This window comes from Cnephaeus nilssonii, assembly GCF_951640355.1.
Source record: "Cnephaeus nilssonii genome assembly, chromosome: 4".
NCBI classification, from domain to species: domain Eukaryota; kingdom Metazoa; phylum Chordata; class Mammalia; order Chiroptera; family Vespertilionidae; genus Cnephaeus; species Cnephaeus nilssonii.
The window spans coordinates 16,172,411-16,194,081 of NC_137075.1; the positions used below are offsets into that span (position 1 = coordinate 16,172,411).

The following is a 21,671-nucleotide window of genomic DNA, read 5'->3' on the forward strand; positions in this document are numbered from 1 at the left end:
GGAGACCACGTACCCTCTCCCAACTCCAACATGAGGAGGGAATGCTCTCTGAATGTTACACTCCCACAAAGATGAACACCCAAGAGAGCCTCTCTGCTCCTCCGCTTTTCCCTCTCATTTTCTTACACAAAGGAAGAGGGTGGGGGTGGACAGTGGCTGGGGAACCAGCGCAGCAGAGCTGAGCTAGAAGCACCAACATTAGACGGTGTTAGGTCCAGGCAGCCAGGAACTGCTTGCAGGAGGAAGGGTAGTAATCTGCTCGGCTCCCTGTCCCTGGAGACCAAGGACTTCCTACTTGACAGTCTAGTCTAGTCTTGCCTTAGGCTCAGGGACAGGTAAGTTTTACTTGAAGACTTGTCTTTGGGTCCCTGCTCTTCCATTTACCAATGTCTGACCTTGGACCTTAATCTCTAGGTTTCCCTTTTCTCATCTGTGTAGTGGGGATATAACATGAATTCAACCTATCCTTCTGGACAGCCCCTCCCGTCTGCTGCTTGAGTTTCACCATCTTGGATCCCACCCCTTTGGGAATGCTTGGTTCTGGCTCCTAAATACTCACATCTTTTTTTTTTTTTTTAATATATTTTATTGATTTTTTTACAGAGAGGAAGGGAGAGGGATAGAGAGCTAGAAACATCGATGAGAGAGAATCATCGACCAGCTGCCTCCTGCACACCCCCTACCAGGGATGTGCCCACAGCCAATGTACATGCCCTTGACCGGAATCGAACCTGGGACCTTTCAGTCCGCAGACCGACGCTCTATCCATTGAGCCAAACCGGTTTCGGCAATACTCACATCTTAGTTATGACACCTTTAAAAAGAATTGAACCAGGTTGTTTGCATTTGGCCTTCTCTCACCTCACTTTCTGCCGAAACTCAAGACACTTTCCACAGCTTCCTCCTAGATATCTAGATACCAGGCCTGAACTCATCAGTACAGGAATCTACCCCAGTCCCACTGCTCCTGCTTAAAACTGAGGACACTCCTCTGCAGCCAAACCAAAGCTGGAGTTTGGCTCTATGTTAGGAGAGAGAATGCTTTCTACCTAAAGTAGTCTTTTCTATCCCATTGCCTACGGTTTTTACCTAATTTTGTAACCGACCCTGCTTCAAATTTCATCAGTCAAGATGCATTTGGGTCACCCAATATCCTCATTTTTAATTTTTTTTTTTGGAGTATGGGAACTCTAGTCAGTTGAATCTTAATAGGTTCTTTTATTCCACAGTCATCTCTTATCATATTTGGACTAGGTATTACATTTACTGAGGACAACTGGGGGAAACTTGTAACCCCAGCAGTTTAAAAGAAAAGTAAATTCATGAAATTTCCCTTACGGGTGAAGATTATAATGGATTACAAATGGGTATTATGTTGAATAACAATTCAACACACCACTATTAAGTCCAAATTTTAATCTATAAACTGTTATTAGAACTACATATGTGAATAAGATCTGTTTCTGCCTGTGAAAGCTCAAAATTTAATTGCAGTGATTTTTAACATTGTAAGTGACATCAGAAAAACCCACTTCGGGAACCTGCTAAAAACCATAGCCCATTCCATAAAATGTTGGATTGTTTGGGAGCTTAAATATCTTAAATGTAGTTATATTCTTCTGTCCATCCCTAGTAGGTTTGTGTACCAAATCCTTTAGAAAGGTAGTATTTTTGACTGGTCCATCTTGGCTAATGTGTCATTCAAGTCCACTAGTTCTTTGTTGATTTTCTGTCTGGAAGATCTATCCATTGATGTCAAAGAAGTGTTAAATTCCCCTACTGTTACTGTATTATTGCCGATCCCTTTACATCCATCAATATTTGCTTTATATATTTATGTGCTGCTACACTGGGATGGAGATATTTATGAGTTATATTCTGTTGTTGGATCCCTTTATCATAATAAGATGACCTTCTTTATCTCTTATTATAGCCTTTATTTAACTTTTTAATGTTTTTTAATTGATTCCAGAGAGAAGAAAGGAGAGGGAGAGGGAGAAACATCAATGATGAGATTCATCAATCAGCTGCCTCCTGCACACCCCCCACTGAGATCAAGCCCGAAACCTAGGCATGTGCCCCAACGGAATTGAACCATGACCTTCTAGCTCATGGGTGAAGGCTCAACCACTGAGCCACACCGACTAGGCTACAGCCTTTGTTTTAAAGTGTATTTTGTTCAGCTAATCTTCAGTTGGTTCTCAGTGATGGTTGTTTTATAATTTAGTTGTAATTTTGATGTGGTTGTGGGAGGAGGCCTGCACAGAATTTACCTACTCTGGCATCTTGACCAGTTGTCCTGGAAATAGTTTTCTATCCTTTTACTCTCAGTCTATGTATGTTTTCAAGGCTAAAGTCAGTCCCTTGTGGCCACATGTTACTGAATATTGTCTTCTAATACGTTCAGCCATTCTATGTGTCTTTTGATTGGAGAATTTAATCCATTTACATTGAAAGTAATTATTGTTGGACTAGTGGCCCGGTGCACAAAATTCGTGACAGAGGGGTGGTTCCCACAGCCCAGCCTGCACCCTCTCCAATCGGGGACTCCCTTCGGGGATGTCCGACTGCCGGTTTAGGTCCGATCCCTGTGCTGGCGTCCAGGACTGCGGGGCGGGCTGCTTGTCCCTCTCCTGGGCCAGAGGCGCAGGCGCAGCTGCTGGCACCCGGGACCCTGGAGCGGGTGGCTTGTCCCTCTCCCGGGCCGCAGCCTGGCTGGTCCCCAATTCTCTCTCCCCAGTGTTGAGTGTCTGAGCCATTATGGCGTGATGGCATGAGGGCATGATGACTATTTGCATATTACAGTGATGGGCAACCTTTTGAGCTTGGTGTGTCAAACTTCGCCAAAAAACTGAGCATAACTCGGGTAGTGTGTCACTTTGAGGAAAAAACATTATTTTGCAAATGTTTCATCCTCAGGAGCAGCAAATGTTTCATCCTCGGCATGCGGCCGCCTCAGCGGCCGCGTGTCATCAGAAATGGCTACGCGTGTCAGTGCTGACACGCGTGTCATAGGTTCGCCATCACTGGCATATTAGCTCTTTATTATATAGCATTTTAACTTGTCATGGTCTATCTTCAAGTGGATATTATATCACTTCACATCTTGTATAGAAACTTCACTGTTACAAAATTTCATTTTTCCTAGGCAATCTTTGTGCTATTGTTGTCATGTATTTTACTTTCACAGATGTTATAAAACTGACATTACATTATTACTTCTTTAAATAGTTAATTATCTTTAAATATATTTAAATAATAAGAAACTTCTATTATATTTTTTCCTATGCATTTACTGTCTTTGGTGTTTTCCATTTCTTGGCATAGATCGTTATTTGTATCTGGCAAAATTTTATTTCTGCTTGCAGGACTTCTTTTAACATTTCTTACACTACAAATCTGCTGGTGATTTAAAAAATTCAATCTTTTATATATGAAAAATATATTTTAACTATTTTTAAAAATATTTTCACTCAGTCTAGAATTATAAATTGAGAGGATTTTTCCCCCCATTGTGAGTACTTTAATGATGTTGCTCTACTATCTTCTCCCTTACACTGTTTCTGATGAGAAATCTTTTTTAATCCTTATGTTAATTCCTGTGTATAGTGTGTCTCTTTTCTTCTGACTACTTAAAATATTTTTCTTTTCATCACTGGTGTTGAGCAATGTGATTTTTATGTGTCTTGATGTAGCTTTCTTTATGTCCTGTGCTTGCTATTCACTGAGCTTTTTTGATCTGTGGGTTTATATTTTTTACTATATTTTGCTAAATTTGGAAATTTTTGAATCATTCTTTCTTCAGATGATTATGTATTACAAGTTCATGTCTCTAGAGGGGGCTGGGGAGGAAGAGGAGTGAACCAAACGGTAGGGTCAGGACCTCGGCAGGCAATTGAGTGTGGGAACGGCCAGCAGGGCCACCCTGCAGTGGCCAGTTCATGACCAGCTGCCTGAGACTGGCTCGTCCCTGGGCTGGGGAGTTTCATGCATCTGCTCCGTGCTGCCCAGCAGTGCGGTGCCCGTTGGGGCTGTGCGTAGCTTACGGGGAAGGTGCGGCCTGGGGAGTCGGAGCCTTGATCCCACGCAGTAATCAGATCCGGGCATTGGGAATGCGGCCAGTTCTCTGCACCCTGAGTCACCCCACTGTTGCGTCCCCGGAGCAGTCATGGTGCCTTCTTCCATCACGGTCCCCTACGCTGGCAGCGATGGAGGTGTGCGGTCATAGGTTTGGGTGAACGGAACATGGAAGACCCCTGGGTGATAGCAGGCACCGGGTGCTGGCTGGGGAGGCGGTCGTGTGGGTTTGCGTGAAGCGCTCACAGTCACAGCTCTGGAAGCCTCTTCCTTAGTTTCTCAGAGAGCTCGATGGTGAGGAAACGCAGGTCTCGTCCTGTGTTGCGGTTTCCATGGGAAACCTGCCGTTGGGGGTGTCAGAGGGGTTGGCCGGGAGCACCTGCGCCTGCGGCAGAGACACCCTTGTCCCATAACCTCTTTGCAGGCGGACTGGTCGCTGGATGCCCGGGAACTGCTCAGGGGATCCCCGCTGTTCCACAGAGCTCTCTGAGCAGCCGTCCACCTTCCGCGGGAAGAAAGGTGTGTGCTTGTGCACAGTCACTGCCCGGTCCCGGACGTGTTCTCCCGCTGGGTTCGCAGAGGTCGGACAATCGTTGTCCAGAATTCCCTTGTTTAACAAAGAAAGTCAAGTTCCCAGTGAGGCCCCTGGTTAGAAAGGGAGGGGACTGGGGAGAGGAGGAGGAGCCGAGCTGCCTCTTCCCCCCACCCTCCCACCGGAAGGCATGGAGCCGGAGGCATGATCTCCAGCCCGCTCACCTGCCCCGGGAGGCTGCTTCCAGAGAGACGGTGACGGCCGGGCTCTGCTCCTGTGTCCAGGTGGGTCTGAAAAGCAGGAGGCAGAGCCGTGCTCTCACCTGGGCCTCAGGGCAGCGGCTTCCTGGTTCTCGGCAGCGATGGTGGCCCTGGGGTCTGACAGCTCCTCAGTGGTTGGAACCCCTTGTAGGAGCTGCGGGTGCAGGCGCGCCCCTGGGAGGCAGATTCAGCGGGCAAACCATCGGACCTCGTTGCCCAGGCAACAACGCCAGCCTCCCGCCCTGCCCGCAGCCGCGTGCACTGCCCACAGGCCTGCCATCTTTGCCGGGTTAATTTGCATACTCACTACTGATTGGCTGTGGGTGTAGCGAAGGTATGGTCAATTTACATGTTTGTCTATTAGGTAAGATAAGGACTTACTTTTGCCATTGTAAAAATTGTTTTCTGGTTGTTTTGTAGTTTGTTCTTTGTTTCTTATCCTGCTGTTATTTTTTGTGTTTTGATTTTTTTTATATCAGTATGCTTTGACTTCTTTATCACATTCTTTGGTATAATTACTACAGATTTTTTCCCTTGTGGTTATCATGAGGCTTATATAAAATATCTTAAAATTTAACACCCTATTTTGAATTGATAACTCTGATAGCATTCCTAAACTTTAAACTTTTACTTACCCTCCTCTTTACATTTTAGGTTTTTGATGTTACAGTTTGCATATTTTTTAATATTGTGTGTCCAATAACAGATTATAATAGCTATGATTTTTACTGTTTGTATTTAAAATTTTAAACTAGTGTTGTAAGGTAATTATGCAGTATAATAACCATATTACAGAATCTAACTTTGACTATATATTTACCATTACCAGTATTTTTTTTTTTTTTTGCCACCTTATGTGTTTTTTAAGATAATTAGCATCCTCTAACTTCCACTTAAAGAACTCCCTTTAGCATTCATTCCTTATATGTCAGGTCTATTGGTGATGCACTCCCTTAGCTTTCGCTTGTGAGTCTTTTTTTGACAGGTATAGAATTCTTACCATGTGTTATTTCAATATTCTCAATATATTATGGTTAATTTATTAGGGTTTTTGTGTTTTTTGTTTTTTGGAGAACTACTGACCTTGCTTACTTTTTCCCGTTATATATCTGCTTTCTGCTTCATTGACTTCTCCTTTTGTCTTTTTTTCCCTCACCGTTTGTTGGGGTTTTTTTTTTGTATATTCAGAATTGTGTAATCATCACCACTATCTACTCTAGAACATTTTTATTACCCCAAAAGGAAACTCCATACACATTAGCAGTTGTTCCCCAATCTTGTTCCTCCACTTCATCCCCACCCTAGGCAATGGTGACTGCTAATTCCATCTCTATGGTTTGCCATTTCTGGATAGTCAACATAAATAAAATCATATAATTAGTTTTATTTTATGATAGGCTTCTTTAACTTAGTATGTTTTCAGGATTCATCCATGTTGAAGTATGTATCAATAACTCATTCATTATCCTTGTCAAATAACATTTTATTCTATATATACTATATTCATTTATCAATTCATCAGTTGATGGACATTGAGGTTGTTTTTATTTTTGGCTAGTATGAATAACGCTAGTATGAATATTCACATAGAAGTTTTTGTGTGAATATGTTTTCATCTTTCCTCTTGGGTATATACCAAGGATTGGAATTGCTGGGTCATATGCTAACTCTCTATTGAACTTTTTTCAGAACTGCACAACTGCCTTTCTAAAGTGATTTCATTTTACACCCCCCCAACAGGGTGAGGGTCCAAATTTCTCAACATCTTTGTCAACACATGTTATTTTCTTTCTTATTTTGAAGATTTTATTGGGTGTGAAATGGTTTTGATTTGCATTTCACTAATGTTCAACATCTTTTCTTGTGTTTATTGGCCATCTGTATATCATCTTGGGAGATATATCTCTTCAAATCATTTGCCCATTTAAAAATATTTGTTTTTATATGAGTTGAGTTCCTTATACATCCTAGATGCATATTCTTATGAGATACATGCTTTTCAAATATTTTCTCCCACTCTATGGGTTGTCATCTTCCTTTCTTGATCATGTCCTTTGACACATTGAAGTTTTACTTTTGAAGTCTAATTTATCTTTGTTGTCTGTGTTTTTGGAATTCTAAGAAACCATTACCTAACCCATAGTCATGAAGATTTACTTCTGTGTTTCTTCTAGGAATTTTATAGTTTTTAGCTCTTATAATTAGATCTCTTGTCGTTTTATGTTAATTTTTGCATATGGTGTGAGGTAGGATTCCAAATTCATTCTTTTGCTTGTGAATACCTTCCTTTTTATCTTATTATTTACTTCCTTTAATTTACTTTGGATTTCTTGTTTTTGAGATGAAAGCTTAAGTTTCCAATTTCCAAACTTACTGCTTTTCTAATATATATACAGAGTGTCTCAAATAATGTATATACACTTTGAATAATTATTCATTTCAATGTGTTAAATCTGAAAAGAAACATTAATTGAACTATCAGCTGTTAAAGATATATTTTGGGGGGACACCCTGTATTTAAAGCCATACATTCCCCTCTAAGCATTGCTTTAGTTACATCCCATAATTTTTGCTATGTCCTATTTTCATTTATTGTGAAAAGTATGTTCTAACTTCCATTTCAATATTTCTTTGATTCTTGGGTTATTCAGAAGCATACTGCTTAATATATAATCTTTTGGGATTTTCTAGGCTGCTTTATGGTCCAGCATACAGTCAGTCTATCTTGGTAAGTGTCTCCCACACACATCAAAATAAGACATATCCAAAGTTGTTTGGTGTAGATTGGATCAAGCTAAGGTCCCAGTCATGCCACTCATGTGAGTAGATACTTCCAGAGTCTCCAGCTGAGCCTCCAGATTTGAAACTGACGAGCCATACTCACTGTGCTCTGTTCAAACTCCTGAGCCACATAACTTATAAAATGATTGTTTTATGCCATGAAGTTTTGGGATGGTTTGTTATTGTATTGTAGCAACAGTAAGAAAATAATGCTATTTTTTAGATTCAATGTCTAGAAGAAAATCTATGCTTTTCCATAATCTTTATGGATTTAGGATCAGAGTTTAAGAATTAATTCTACAATAATATATTTCATATAAATTTAAAAGTAGTTAAATTCATCAAAAAAACTGGACATTTTACAGCTGTAAGTCTAGTAGCTAGTATCACAGTCGTGAACATAATTTTACCAAAAGTTATACATAAAATCTTGTGCCACTATTTCCTATGATAAAATCTACTTATTACAATTTCCAGTGTCTATAAAAATAAAATAATATCCACACAGATTCACAGAGGAAACACATATTCAACTATACTGCTGAAGGAAGTTCAGTCTTGAAGTTGCTAAGGTACTAAACAATTGTCTACCTTGAAACTAATGGAAAGAAAGTATCTCTGGCTATTCAATTTTCAAATTGCTAGGCAACAGCCCTATCAGAATAAAGTAAATTCTCTAAAATAAACAGGATGAGGCTTCTGTATTTTTGTCCACTGGTCCAGACAGCTGCCACCCAGGTTCTGGTGCTTCTAGCTGGGTGAGTTACAGAGCTCCTAGGAAACCGTAAGATTTGGTTTCCTTTTCAAGGTGGTATATGACTCCATTAGGCAATTGTTCTATGTTGCGCTCAACGTTACTAGGCAGAAACAATTAAAAGAATTTACTTATCCTGAGACACTACTGTAAAAACAAATTATGAAAAGGTACATTTAAAGAAAAGAAGTGTTTATTTAGGCCATCCACTAGGATCATAATAAATAATGCAATATACTAATAACAGATGTTTTCATGCATTTATCATATTTATAAATTTACAAAAAAAAACCTGGCTTACAGGGCTGTTGGGACAAGTTAAGAAGAGTGTATTTGGCAATACAGTAAGAGTTAACAGTGTTAAGACTATTAAACAGATTCTCTTTACTATCTTTTTAAAAAATACATTCTCTATATATCTGTGAATAAATGGTAATGTTACTTTATAGTTTCTACTTTTTATAAACATGCCAGAGCTAAGCCAATTGTCAAGAGATCCAAGTTGATAATGTGTTATTTATTAGTATTTCTAATGGGAAACAGATTTTTAAAAAGAAATAAAAATTAACTCTACATTTAAATATGGAGGCTGATATATTGCAAGCCAGAATCATTTAAGCAATATAATATACCTGAATGAAATAAAACCCCAAAATAGAAGTTTATAAATAGTAACTTTGATACTCTATACAAATGCTGTAGTATTAAATGTTTGTAATTTGATAAATGACCAATTACCCAACTGCAAAAGTGGTGAACTTTGATTAAAGCTTAATTTTGCTAGTAAATTTCACACAAAGAGTTAAAATAGGGTAAATTTTAACATAAATAATTTAAACATATCTTAAACACTGAAAATGTGTTCTTATGTTATTTACAATTAGTCAGTGATACCAGTGTATAGCCAATTGCCAGTCTTACAACCCTCTTTCAACATCTCTAGTATAATCTTCCTTTTAAATACTTATGACAATCAGTTTAGGGAAGGAGAGCGATCTGTGGTCCAGAGTAATTCGATGTATGGCCATTTGGTTTGAAGACAGCGCTTAATAGGAGTGTCATCTGTTTGTAGCATGGGATCTTCAAAGCCCATAATCACTGCGGTCCCTTCCACATACATGACCTGTTGAACAAAATAAAGTCACTAAGGTAAATCAATATTCTCAGCAAACTTTTATGAGGGATACAAGATTTTTCATAGGCTAGCAAATAAGGCAATGCATATTATTTCATGTGAAACTTTACATATAATTTTATTATGACAGAAATTATGAGCAAGAATATCTATTTACTGATTAATATGAAAATAAATTTGGAAACAAGATGGAGATACAGATTTAACTGCTAGGTGACCAGTTGATTTTTAGATTGTAAGTTTATGACAAGAAAAAGCACTTAAAAATCTGGAAGCACATTGTTTCTGATAAAAGAAAATTCATTCTTCAAATAACATATGTCACTTGGAAGAAATTATTTATATAACAATTTATATAGTTCCTAGTGTTTTAATATTGAGGCTCTTAGATGATCATGTTGCCTCACAAAATAAAAAGCTACAATAAAAATACAGCTCTATGTTTTACAGACTTAATTTTCTTTTTTCAATTTAAGCAATAAAATTCCAGAGCTAAAAGCAATTTGGATGCCTGCCAATGAAATTTGCTATTTATTGTATTAAATATTTCTGAAATACTTCTCATGACTGTACTTTATACAGCATGAAAAATTATGGAGAAAAAACTGAAAAGGGTGTCAGGACAGAAACAAAATCAAAGAGAAAGGTTGATATATAAAACTAACCAGGTACTTTATATGAGTGGCAATGATCATATCAAATATAAACTGGCAGGTGGGTATCAGAAAAATATTTTATTCTGATTAATTTATAATAACAATCTTTTAGAAGTTTCTATGTGAGCCCTAACTTATTATAAGGGCTCACTGTGTATATTAAGCCATTCAGTCATTAATTTCTTTTTGTCCAAGGGAAATTCTGATTGTATAATTTAAAAGGAATAGATTTAGAATGCCTTCTTCCAAAGTACATATACCAATTTTTACATATGCAATGGCTGATACGCAGGATTGCAATTATGTTCTTCCAATATAAAAGTCATAAGCTATTTGACTAAGGAACCAAAAGAAATCACATCATTACCCTTAAAGAGAAGTTTCCTTAAAAGACACATTAAATATAGGAATAGAGCATATTATATTAGTAGGTCAGATAATTTGGTTTCATGAATCTACTCCTTTTTAAGGAAGCTCTAAAGACATACTTTAAAGTGAAATACATTTTTTAAATTTTGGTTAATATATTAGTTTGTTTCTAGTTTTGATGAAACAATTAAATGATGAAATTTACAATTAAAACTACAACTCATGCTTTTTAACTCCCCCAAGTAAAACTTTCTTTTCTGAAAAGTTCTCTACAAAGAATACAACTCAAGTTATTCTACTTAGCTGCATGAAAAACCATGTTAAAAATGAAAAAGGATGTCAGGACAGAAAAATAAATCAAAGAGAAAGGTTGATACATAAAACTAACCGGGTACTTTATATGCAGTGGCAATGACTATATCAAATAGACACTGGCAGGTGAACGTCAGAAAAACTTCACTCTGACTCCAGCAGAGCTGCCGGGCAAAGCACTGTGACCTGCCTCTGCGGCCGAGAGCTTGTACCAGCTGCTGGATCCCACTCCCTCCCACTTGGCCAGCTTTCTCCCTTTATTTCCTCAGATATTTTGAATAGTATCTTATTAGACAGTCTACCATATTTCTAGTTCCTAAGTAACTTCATAACATCATACCTCTGCAACTTAATGACATACATGCTTTGCTTTATATTCTTACACTACTGCCACGAGAATATTTCATCTTTGATTTCTGATCTTTTTGTTAGTATGTCAGATGCTTGTCATGAGCATGATATGAACTTACTATATACAGGTAGCGTGACCACGGACAGGATTGGGAATCAGGAACTCAGTTCCAATCCCTGCTCTGCCAGTGACTTCCTGTGTGACCCTGGGTGAGTCACTTAATCTCCCTGTCTCAGATGCCTCATCTGTAAAATATGGATAATATTTGACTGACCTACCTTGCAGGGATTGTGTGGGTGAGTAGTGATTCTAAAGTACCTCCTATTACAAGGCTATGTAAAATTCAAAATCTAGATGAAGCACTCATTAATACATCAGGAAATAGCATCCAAGTTTTCTTATTTCAAATTCATATTATTTTACTATGTATATACAAATAAATTATTTTCTTGTGAAATGATCTTTAGACCTAATTTAATAACACATCTAATTTATATTTTGTTAGGAATATAAGTCTCAGTTTTTTATTTGCTCTAACTAAAATTATGTATTTAGTGTACCTTACAATCTATTTTCTGTAGCCATCCTCAATTTAGATAATTATGAAACCAGCATGATTGTTTCAAATGAAAAACCGTGTTAGGCCTCACTCCTTCTAATATTAGCTATATATATCTACTGTGAGTGCTACCTGAATAAATGCAAAAATAACAGATATATGATATATGTAGTCAAAGCTAATATTTAATTAAAAAGGGTGTATCAGTGAGACCAACTTTTGGATTAAACCAGGTAAGTACATGGGAAGTAAGTCACCTTGGTGCCTTTTTCAATGATTCATTCAAAAAGGAAAGCAACAAAGCATCGTGGGTAAGAGTGCAGGCTCTGAGGTAGACTAAGTTTCAGTCCCAGCTCTGCCATTTAACTGGCTGTTCGACTTTAGCAAGGTGCTTACCTCTCCGTGCTTCAGTTTCCTCTTCTGTAAAATGGGGATATACAGACCATACTTACTTCATAGGGTGGAAGGAAACTTCAGATAAAACAAAGTACTTAATACAATTCCAGATAAATGCTCCATAAGTGCTAAATATTAGTTATTAATTTAAATCCTTTAAAAAAATTTTCTCATCAAAAATCTATTACCCCTCTTCACATGAATTGATCAGTAACTTTCACTGGACTAAACTATAATGTTGACATAATAATATCCACATAGTCAAGGATAACAACATGCACAGAGATGTAGTTATTTTGTCACAGTGAAACTATTACTCCAAAATTCCAATGAAGATCTCAGAGTACCATATATTGGTTAAATCAAAATATGACCTGTTCTAAAATATCTTGTAATAGTAAAGAGACTCTTGGAATAATCTCCTTAGGTAACAATTTTGTGAGAATCAAACATTGTCATACATTCATATATTTAGTTTATCAACCCAGGTGAAGACAAATCACTATGTGAATGAATTATCATACCTTTTCATTATAATTTGACTGCTTCAGTCCATTGTAGTGGTAGACAGTAAAAGACTCTGGACCACTGGAGCCCTATTAGAAATAAAGTACTTTAAAACTTTAAATTATATCTTTATATCAGGCAGTTTATAATTAGCAATTGAAAATAAAATGCAAGTTTCTGAAATCCTCATCCTTTGATGGGGGAATCACTTGATAAAGCAAGAAACTTAGATTTATACAGTTAACTACCAGAAAATCTAAAAGCTGAGAGAGTTGCTTCTTGGGAAGAGGCAGGAAAGTGGACAAGTGTTGATTTTTGTGCATGTATTACTGTAACTTCTTTTTAAAGAACAAGGTTCTAAAACACAAAATTATTTCCTAAAATGTTACCTCTGATTTTTTCCTGGTTGTATACAATTTGCTTCTCTCAATAAGTGTGAAAGAACAGGAATATTACTTTTACTCAGATCACACACATCTATGCACCAATACTTCCAATTTGGTCCACAGTAATGAATTAGGGGTTTCCATCCCCCCAATATTATTTGAGTATTGTGAACTATTAAGTAGTGAAAATAGCAAGCATTGTAAGAAATGAAAACATAATTAGTGGTTAGAGACTTTAACAACATTCAATAAAGAAAGCATATTGTATAGATCATTATACTAAACTTTCAGAAAAACTAATCATATTATTCCTACTGTCTTAACACTTGATTCTTGGTTAGCTAAAGATCAAGTTTTCAACTCTCTTAACCTAGCATTCAAGGCATCGATGAATGGTCTGATGCCACTGAAGGTGCCTGGCTCCAGGGATTTCCCTCGAGGCCTGTGGCTGTCTTCCTGGGCCTATCCCTTGTCTTCCTGGCCACATCTGATTGATGTAAGGATGGGAATGTGACTTAGCTGAACGAGCATCTTCCTTGGAATTTTCCAATTGGAACTAAGGGAAGAGAGCTGATGTCAACTGGAAAAAAAAATACGCTGAGAGAATGCAACTACTCCCGAGAGAGGAAGGATATAAGATGGAGAGACTGCCCCAGTCTTAGAAGACCTAGTGTTGCTTTTGATGCTTCTTCAAATCCTCTGAGCTATTCCTTCCTATTCATATTCACCTGTCCACTTAAGTCAGTTCAGGCTGGGGTTCTATGATTTGCAACCAAGACTCCTACAATATAGGACCTAATCTACCTTTTTAGTCTTATCTACAACTACTCACCTTTCTGAATTCTCATTTTAGGTGAGTATGTTACTCATTTTCCCATGAAAAGACCTTTTGTTTGTGGCTCTTTGCATATTCATGATAGCTCTCAAATGCCTTTCTCTCTCCTTTCATTTTCAAGACCTTGTTCAAACCTTGCTGTTTCTGCAAAGTTTTTCTTGGACACATTAGTTAGGTTGTTTATAATTTGGGACCTTTATAACAATAATTTTTAAAATACTTTTTATTGATTTTTTACAGGGAGGAAGGGAGAGAGATAGTTAGAAACATCGATGAGAGAAAAACATCGATCAGCTGCCTCCTGCACACCCCCTACTGGGGATGTGCCCGCAACCAAGGTACATGCCCTTGACTGGAATCGAACCTGGTGCCCTTCAGTCGGCAGGCCGACGCTCTATCCACTGAGCCAAACCGGTTAGGAAAACAATAATTTTTTCAAAAATTCATTTGGAAAAGAATCATATTCTACTTTGCATCATCTCTTCAGTTGTTATTTTGAAAGATAATTTAAATTTTCAATTTTTTAACTTTTCATTCTTGTATTTGCAACTAAAACCAAGCTCTCTTATAACTTTTTTGTATCCTACACAAAATTCTTTACAATAAATAGAATAATCAACAATTTATTTCATCATTTCCTCAACTGTATACATGAATCAATGGAATTACTTAAATAATTTGGCTGTTGATTTTCAGAGTTAATGTACTTTAACTTACAATATAAATATTTACTGCGGTTGAATACAATTTATATTCTCTACTTCCAGTCATTAACAACTGGCATAAAATACTGAAATATCAAAAGGTATTTTAACACAGTGGTAAAATGTTTAGTCTCTGAGGTCAGGTGATCTACATTGGACTCTTGTTTCAGCTACTTACTAGCTGTATGATCTTGAACAATTTCTTAAATTCTATAATCCTAAATTTCCTCATTGCCAAAATGGGGAAAAATATTACCTAATTTATAAAGCACATAGTGCCTGGTGCATAGTGCATGCTTAATATGTGGTAGCTGCATCTGCTGTTCTATTATAAACAAACTAGAGGCCCAGTGCACAAAAATTTGTGCACTTGGGAGGTTTCCCTCAGACCGGCCTGCACCCTCTCACAATCCGGGACCCCTCAGGAAGGGTCCCTAGGCCTGGCCTGAGATCAGGGCCTATCAGGGCTTTCCTTCCCTGGGCTACAGGCAGCTGGCCTCACCCCCACCGCTGCCACTACTTGCCATCTGTGCAGCGCTGTCCTCCCACCCCTGCCACCAGTGGCCTCCCTCTGCAGGCAACAGGCTGAGGTGCAATGGCTTGGCTGGCCTGGGCCTCCCTCTTTCTTTGCTGGGGGGTGGGGCCAGCCCTGCGAGGGGCCGTCTGCCTACCTGATCGCCCCTAACCGCTCGCCTACATACCTGATCACCCCTAACTACTGGTCTGCCAACCTGATCATCCCTATCCACTCTGCCTGCCTGCCTGATTGCCCCTAACTGCTTGCTTGGGGGTGGGGCCAGCCCATCGAGGGGCTATCTGCCTACCTGATCACCCCTAACCCCCTCTGCCTGCCTGCCTGATTGCCCCTAACCACTTGCTTGGGCGCAGGGCCAGCCCTTCGAGGGGCTGTCTGCCTACCTGATCTCCCCTAACCACTTGCCTGCCTACCTGATTGCCCCTAACTGCTTGCTTGGGGGCGGGGCCAGGCCTGCGAGGGGCTGTCTGCCTACTTGATCTCCCCTAACCGCTTGCCTGCCTACCTGATCACCCCTAACCACTGGTCTGTCTACCTGATCAACCCTAACCACTGGTCTGCCTACCTGATCACCCCCAATCACTCTACCTGCCTACCTGATTGCCCCTAACCAGTTGCTTGGGGGCAGGGCCATCCCGGCAAGGGGCTGTCTGCCTACCTGATCTCCCCTAACCACTTGCCTGCCTACTTGATAACCCATCACTGGGCTGCCTACCTGATCACCCCTAATCACTCTGCCTGCCTGCCTGATTGCCCCTAACCACTTGTTTGAAGGCGGGGCCAGCACTGACTTCTGGTTGGTCAGCCTCCGGTCATTACTGGTCATTACGACTCAGGGTTTTTATATATTAGGACTAGAAGCCCGGTGCATGAAATTCGTGCACGGCGGGGGGGTTGTCCCTCAGCTCAGCCTGTACCCTCTCCAATCTGGGACTCCTGGTAGGATCGGGCCTAAACGGGCAGTCGGACATCCCTCTCACAATCCAGGACTGCTGGCTCCCAACTGCTTGCCTGCCTGCCTTCCTGATTGCCCCTAACCGCTTCTGCCTGCCAGCCTGATCACCCCCTAACCACTCCGTTGCCAGCCTGATTGATGCTTAACTGCTCCCCTGCCAGCCTGTTTGCCCCCAACTTCCCTCCTCTGCCAGCCTGGTCACCCCTAACTGCCCTCTCCTGCAGGGTTGATCACCTCCAACTGCCCTCCCTTGCAGGCCTGGTCCCTCACAACTGCCCTCCCTTGCAGGCCGGATGCCTCCCAACTGCCCTCTCCTGCTGGCCATCTTGTAGTGGCCATCTTGTGTCCACATGGGGGCAGGATCTTTGACCACATGGGGGCAGCTGTATTGTGTGTTGCAGTGATGATCAATCTGCATATTACTCTTTTATTAGATAGGATAGAGGCCTGGTACAGGGGTGGGGGCCAGCTGGTTTGCCCTGAAGGGTGTCCCAGATCAGGGTGGGGTTCCCTTGGGGCGTGGGGCGGCCTGAGCGAGGGGCCTGTGGTGGTTTGCAGGCCGGCCACGCCCCCTGGCAACCCAAGCGGAGGCCCTGGTATCTGGAATTTATTTTCCTTCTACAATTAAAACTTTGCAGCCTGGAGCAGAGCCAAGCCTGCTGCTCCCTCCGGGGCGGCAGCCATTTCTGGGGCAGTTAATTCACCTTCTACAATTGAAATTTTGTAGCCTTAAGCGGGTGAGCCCGGCCAGGGTGTGCAGAAAGCTTTGCTTCCCCTGTTGCCGCCGGCAACCCTGGCCTGCTCTCTCAAGCACCATTCTGCCGCCATTTGTTTGAATTTGTTTACCTTCTATAATTGAAACTTTGTAGCTTGAGTGGAGGCTTAGGCCTGCAACAGCTATGGAAAGCTTGGCTTGCTCTGTTACCTGGGAAACCTTGCTCTCTGTGGCTGTAGCCATCTTGGATGGGGTTAATTTGCATACTCGCCCTGATTGGCTGGTGGGCGTGGCTTGGCTGGTGGGCATGGCTTATGTAGCAGAGTGATGGTTACTTTGCATATTACCGTTTTATTAGAGAGGATTGCCTTGAAATGCTTATGAGTATTTCAAGTTTTTTCCTCTGCCTCTGTCTCATAGCAAAGAAATGCACTTCCATAGCACCTACTTTAAGCATCTGTAAAGATTACTAAAGTTAAATATTTTCCTGGCTGTCCCTCTGACTAGTTTTATAACTTTACTTAATATATTCCTGGTGATTAAATGTTTACTATAGTGTCACTATAGTGATCTGTTAGGTACAAAGCAATATAAGAATAATGGCCAAAACGAGGGATAGAGTCTATTTACATTTTGTGACTATAGAGAAAGAGGACATCAGTGGTATTGAGATAGAAAAACAGGACTAGGTAGGCAGTCAGGGACAGGGACCATGTGGAGGCAAACAAAGGACCTAGAACTAGCTAGGTGGAACCCGGCTGGGAGGGAACAGTGCTGTCACTACAGAACCTGAAGTGGCAGTCCTCAATTAGGTCCTCCCACAGGTGGGAACTTGAACGTTGATATAATTGGATATTGCCAGAAATCCTTGAAGGGACCAATCAAAAGCTAGCAGATGAGGGCATGTGCTGGGGGGTGGAAGCAGGCTGGGAGAGGTCAATGGGGGGGGGAAGGAGACATATATAATACTTTCAACAATAAAGAATTTAATTTAAGCCCTAACTGGTTTGGCTCAGTGGATAGAGCGGCGGCCTGCGGACTCAAGGGTCCCAGGTTTGATTCTGGTCAGGGGCATGTATGTACCTTAGTTGCGGGCACATCCCCAGGAGGAGTTGTGCAGGAGGCAGCTGATCGATGTTTCTCTCTCATTGATGTTTCAAACTCTCTATCCCTCTCCCTTCCTCTCTGTAAGAAAATCAATAAAGTATATATTTTTTAAAAAATTTAATTTAAAAATTAAAAAAAGTCTTTCTTCCCTTTGGGGGGAAAAAAAAGCTAGCAGAGTATATGAATATCCCCTAGACAAAGAGCTTAAGCAGATAACCCATTTTGAGTCCCCTTCCTGCAGCTGGAAATTCGTATATCCCCCCCCAAACCCAAAGCTTTGCTCCCCCGCCCAATAAATTTTGTTTTCTTCCCATCATTTTTGTCCGTGAATCCATTCTTTGGTTTTACAAGACAAAGAGCTTGGACCCGACCATATTTGGGTTTCAGTATGAGCTCTGATCAGAAAAGTTCTGTGACACTGAGAGGTCTGAGCTCTTACAGGGTGTGAATAGGTAACAATAATAGGTCCAGTGGGTCTCAAACTTTGGCACCATCACATCAGAATCCTCTGGAGGGGATGTTCAAACCCACTGCTGGGCCCTACCACCAGAGCTTTTGCTTCACTAGATCTGGAAGGACCTGAAAATTTGCATTTCTAACAAGTTCTTAGAAACCACACTTTGAGAACCCACTGCTCTACAGGGAACCAAGAGCAGAATCACATGCTTTGGTTGAGGAAAGAGCATGAACTACACAGGGGCAATGAGATGAGTCAGCTTCAGATGCTGAGTTTGTTGAGGAGAATAATAGCAGGAAATAAGCAAGCAGTAAGGCATGAACTTGGAGAGAACAAACAGAATAACCAAATGGAAAAAGAGAAGGGGTCCAGAATTCTCTTTAATTACCTCAAGGAATACTAAAATTAAAAAATTTATTGAACTATTAAGTTCTTAGATTATAAGCAGTATCATGTAATTTCTCTAAAATATTCTGACAGCAGCCTTGAAATAAATTAAAAGTAAAATTAATTTATCATTGTCTCAAACAAGTTTAAAATGCTAAAATTTATTAAACATTTATTAAGATATCTAAAACACAGTATTAGATTCCAAAAAATAACTTTAAAAAAACCCTAGCAGTTGGAGTATGAACAAATGGCATCACAATCCAAGAGTCTTGCTAACAATATCAGAAAAAAGAATCTATTTTTTCATAAAGCATTTACAAAAAGTTTTAAAGTCTAATAGCTATATTGTGAAATCCTTAGTTACTTTTTGAATTTTTACCTCACTTTCTTTACTCACAGTAACCATAACAAATACCAGATTAGAAAATATGGGTTCCTTTTTCTTTTTTAATTACCAAGATTAAATATTAATAATATGGTCTACTGTTAAAGATAATTTAAATCTGAGACATCAAATTAACAATTATATCTTAAAATTTAATAATTTTATCTTGACATTTTCTTATCAGTTTTTTTTAATTTAAATTTATTGGGGTGACATTGGTTAATAAGATAATATAGGTTTCATTTCAATGTACATTTCTATGATACATGATCAGTATATTGCATTGTATGCCTACCAAAGTCATATCATATAGGTTACCACCATATATTTGGTGCCCTTAACCCTTTACTACCCCACCACCCCACTTGACTCAGGTAACCAGTATACTGTTGTCTGTGATTATGAGTTTCAGTTTTATATCCCACGAGTGAAATCAAATGGTTCTTAGCTTTATCTGACTGACTTATTTTGTTTAGCATGATATTCTCAGGGTCCATCCATATTTCATCTTTTCTTATGGCTGAGTAGTATTCCTTTGTATATGCACAACATCTTCTTTACCCAATTATCTATCGAAAGACACGTTGATTGTTTCCATGTCTTGACCACCATGAATCATAATGCTGCAATGCACATAGGCGTGCACATATCTTTGCAAATAAATGTTTTCAATTTGGGGGGAGAGATACCCATAAGAGGGATTGCTAGGTCATATAGTTAACTCTATTCTTAATTTTTTGAGGAATCTCCATACCGTGTTCCATAGTGTCTGTACCAGTTTACATTCCCACCAGCAGTGAATGTGGGTTCCTTTTCTCCACACCCTCTCCAACACTTATTTCCAGTCTTGTTGATAACAGCCATTCTAACAGGTGTGAGGTGGTATCTCATTGTAGTTTTGATTTGCATTTCCCTAACAGCTGGTGAAGTTGAGCATCTTTTCATATATCTGTTGGCATTTGTATGTCTTCTTGGTCCTCTACCCATTTTTTTAATTAAATTATTTGTTGTTTGGTGTTGAGTTGTATGAGTTCTTTATAAATTTTGGATATTTTTCTACTTGACAACACATCTCTTTTATAATAGAGGTAGAAGAGAAACAATGAACTTTAATTTAAACTATGCTGATATCTAACGAAATGATCACAATGTACCTAGCTAAATAATTTGGTTTATGGTAACTCCTCCACTTAAATAAGAAACACAAGAAAACATAGATGGAGGCTGTAGAATTGGCTTTCCAAGGACACGGACATACCCTAAAAGAGTATAGAGACTAGCACGGTTTCTTACTAACTGAGAAGCTATCGGAGCCTAATGGAAGACATGTCCCAACATGAAACAGCACAACTCCGCTCAAAGGTTTTTCTTCGACTCACCTAAAAGCTTCCTGGAACTTAGGTTCACCAGCAGTACTCTCACTTCATATAGGCTCCTTTCCCTTCTTTCTAGTATTTAGAAAGTACTGAAAAGATACATACCAATCTATTGACACTAGTTATCTAAGAGAAGGAAAATAGGGGTGGGAATGGATAGAGTCTTTCTCTTTTTACTCCCCATACTTCTAAATTTTATCTTTATAAAAACAGTACCATTACCAGTATGTGTATATATTGGAGTATACAATATATTCCACCGCTCCTCCACCTCAAAGTTCTGTATTACTATATTGGCACATATATACCCTTCAATCCTCTCTGTACAATACTGCAATCAAACAACAATACTGCTTTTTTAGTCTCATATCTACATGTTAGAACATTTTAAGTGAGTAGGAAAAGTGCTAAAACAATCACAGATGATCATCCCAACAGGACAAAACATTTCAATTATGTTACCTGATCAGGAAAAAATTCTTGAAGAAATGGACCCAATAGTATGATTCCTAATCCTTCTGGATCTAATTTATTCTTCATGAGATTTATACTGCGGGGAGAGAAAAAACAACAACAAAACAGTGGATAACAAAGGGAAAAAAAGCTTATTTTTCTTCTTTCATGATTAAATTACTGGTACTATAACACTTTGACTGCCAAAAATCTTAAAAACTGTTCTTTTTAGCCTCTTAATGACAAATACACAGGAATGACATCTGATTTGCCAAAACTTGGTTATTTTTAAACCAGAGTAATCTGTTACTATTTAGAATTTAAATTATGACGATGACTTTGGAATACTGTTCCTTATTAGGTAAAGTAATTTAAAAACTTAAGCTTCTAAGCACAGACTTATAATCCCCCAAAGGCAAATTCTCTTTACTTCATAGGTATGCCTAAATTTAACAATCAAATGAGGCATTTAACTTAAAAATGTTTATTTTAAGCTCAAGGAGAAAAAGAAACAGGGTCCAAAGGAAATGGTGCATCAAAAACATCTCCTAAAAAGCTTTCCAGAACCAACTGAGGTGGAGGCTTAAAATTCTTAGGCAATGTAACTTGAAGTTTAAAGAGGTAAGGTAATTCTCAAAGAGCTAAGATATAGTGAATTATAAGTGGTATGTCCTTGATTGTCC

At 39.3% G+C, this 21,671-nt stretch overlaps 1 protein-coding gene across 1 annotated transcript in view; it reads right to left on the reverse strand.

Moving 5' to 3' along the window:
• Nucleotides 1-8,066: 8,066 nt before the first annotated feature.
• Nucleotides 8,067-21,671, reverse strand: part of MINDY3 (MINDY lysine 48 deubiquitinase 3) — a 118,707-nt gene continuing 105,102 nt past the window's right edge. Inside the window, exons 13-15 of the mRNA XM_079768453.1 lie at nt 20,998-21,085; nt 12,708-12,779; nt 8,067-9,527 (exon numbers count right to left, since the gene is read on the reverse strand). Of these exons, the coding sequence (XP_079624579.1) occupies nt 9,378-9,527; nt 12,708-12,779; nt 20,998-21,085 (310 nt within the window). The 3' untranslated portion in view covers nt 8,067-9,377. The remainder of the gene's footprint in view (nt 9,528-12,707; nt 12,780-20,997; nt 21,086-21,671) is intronic.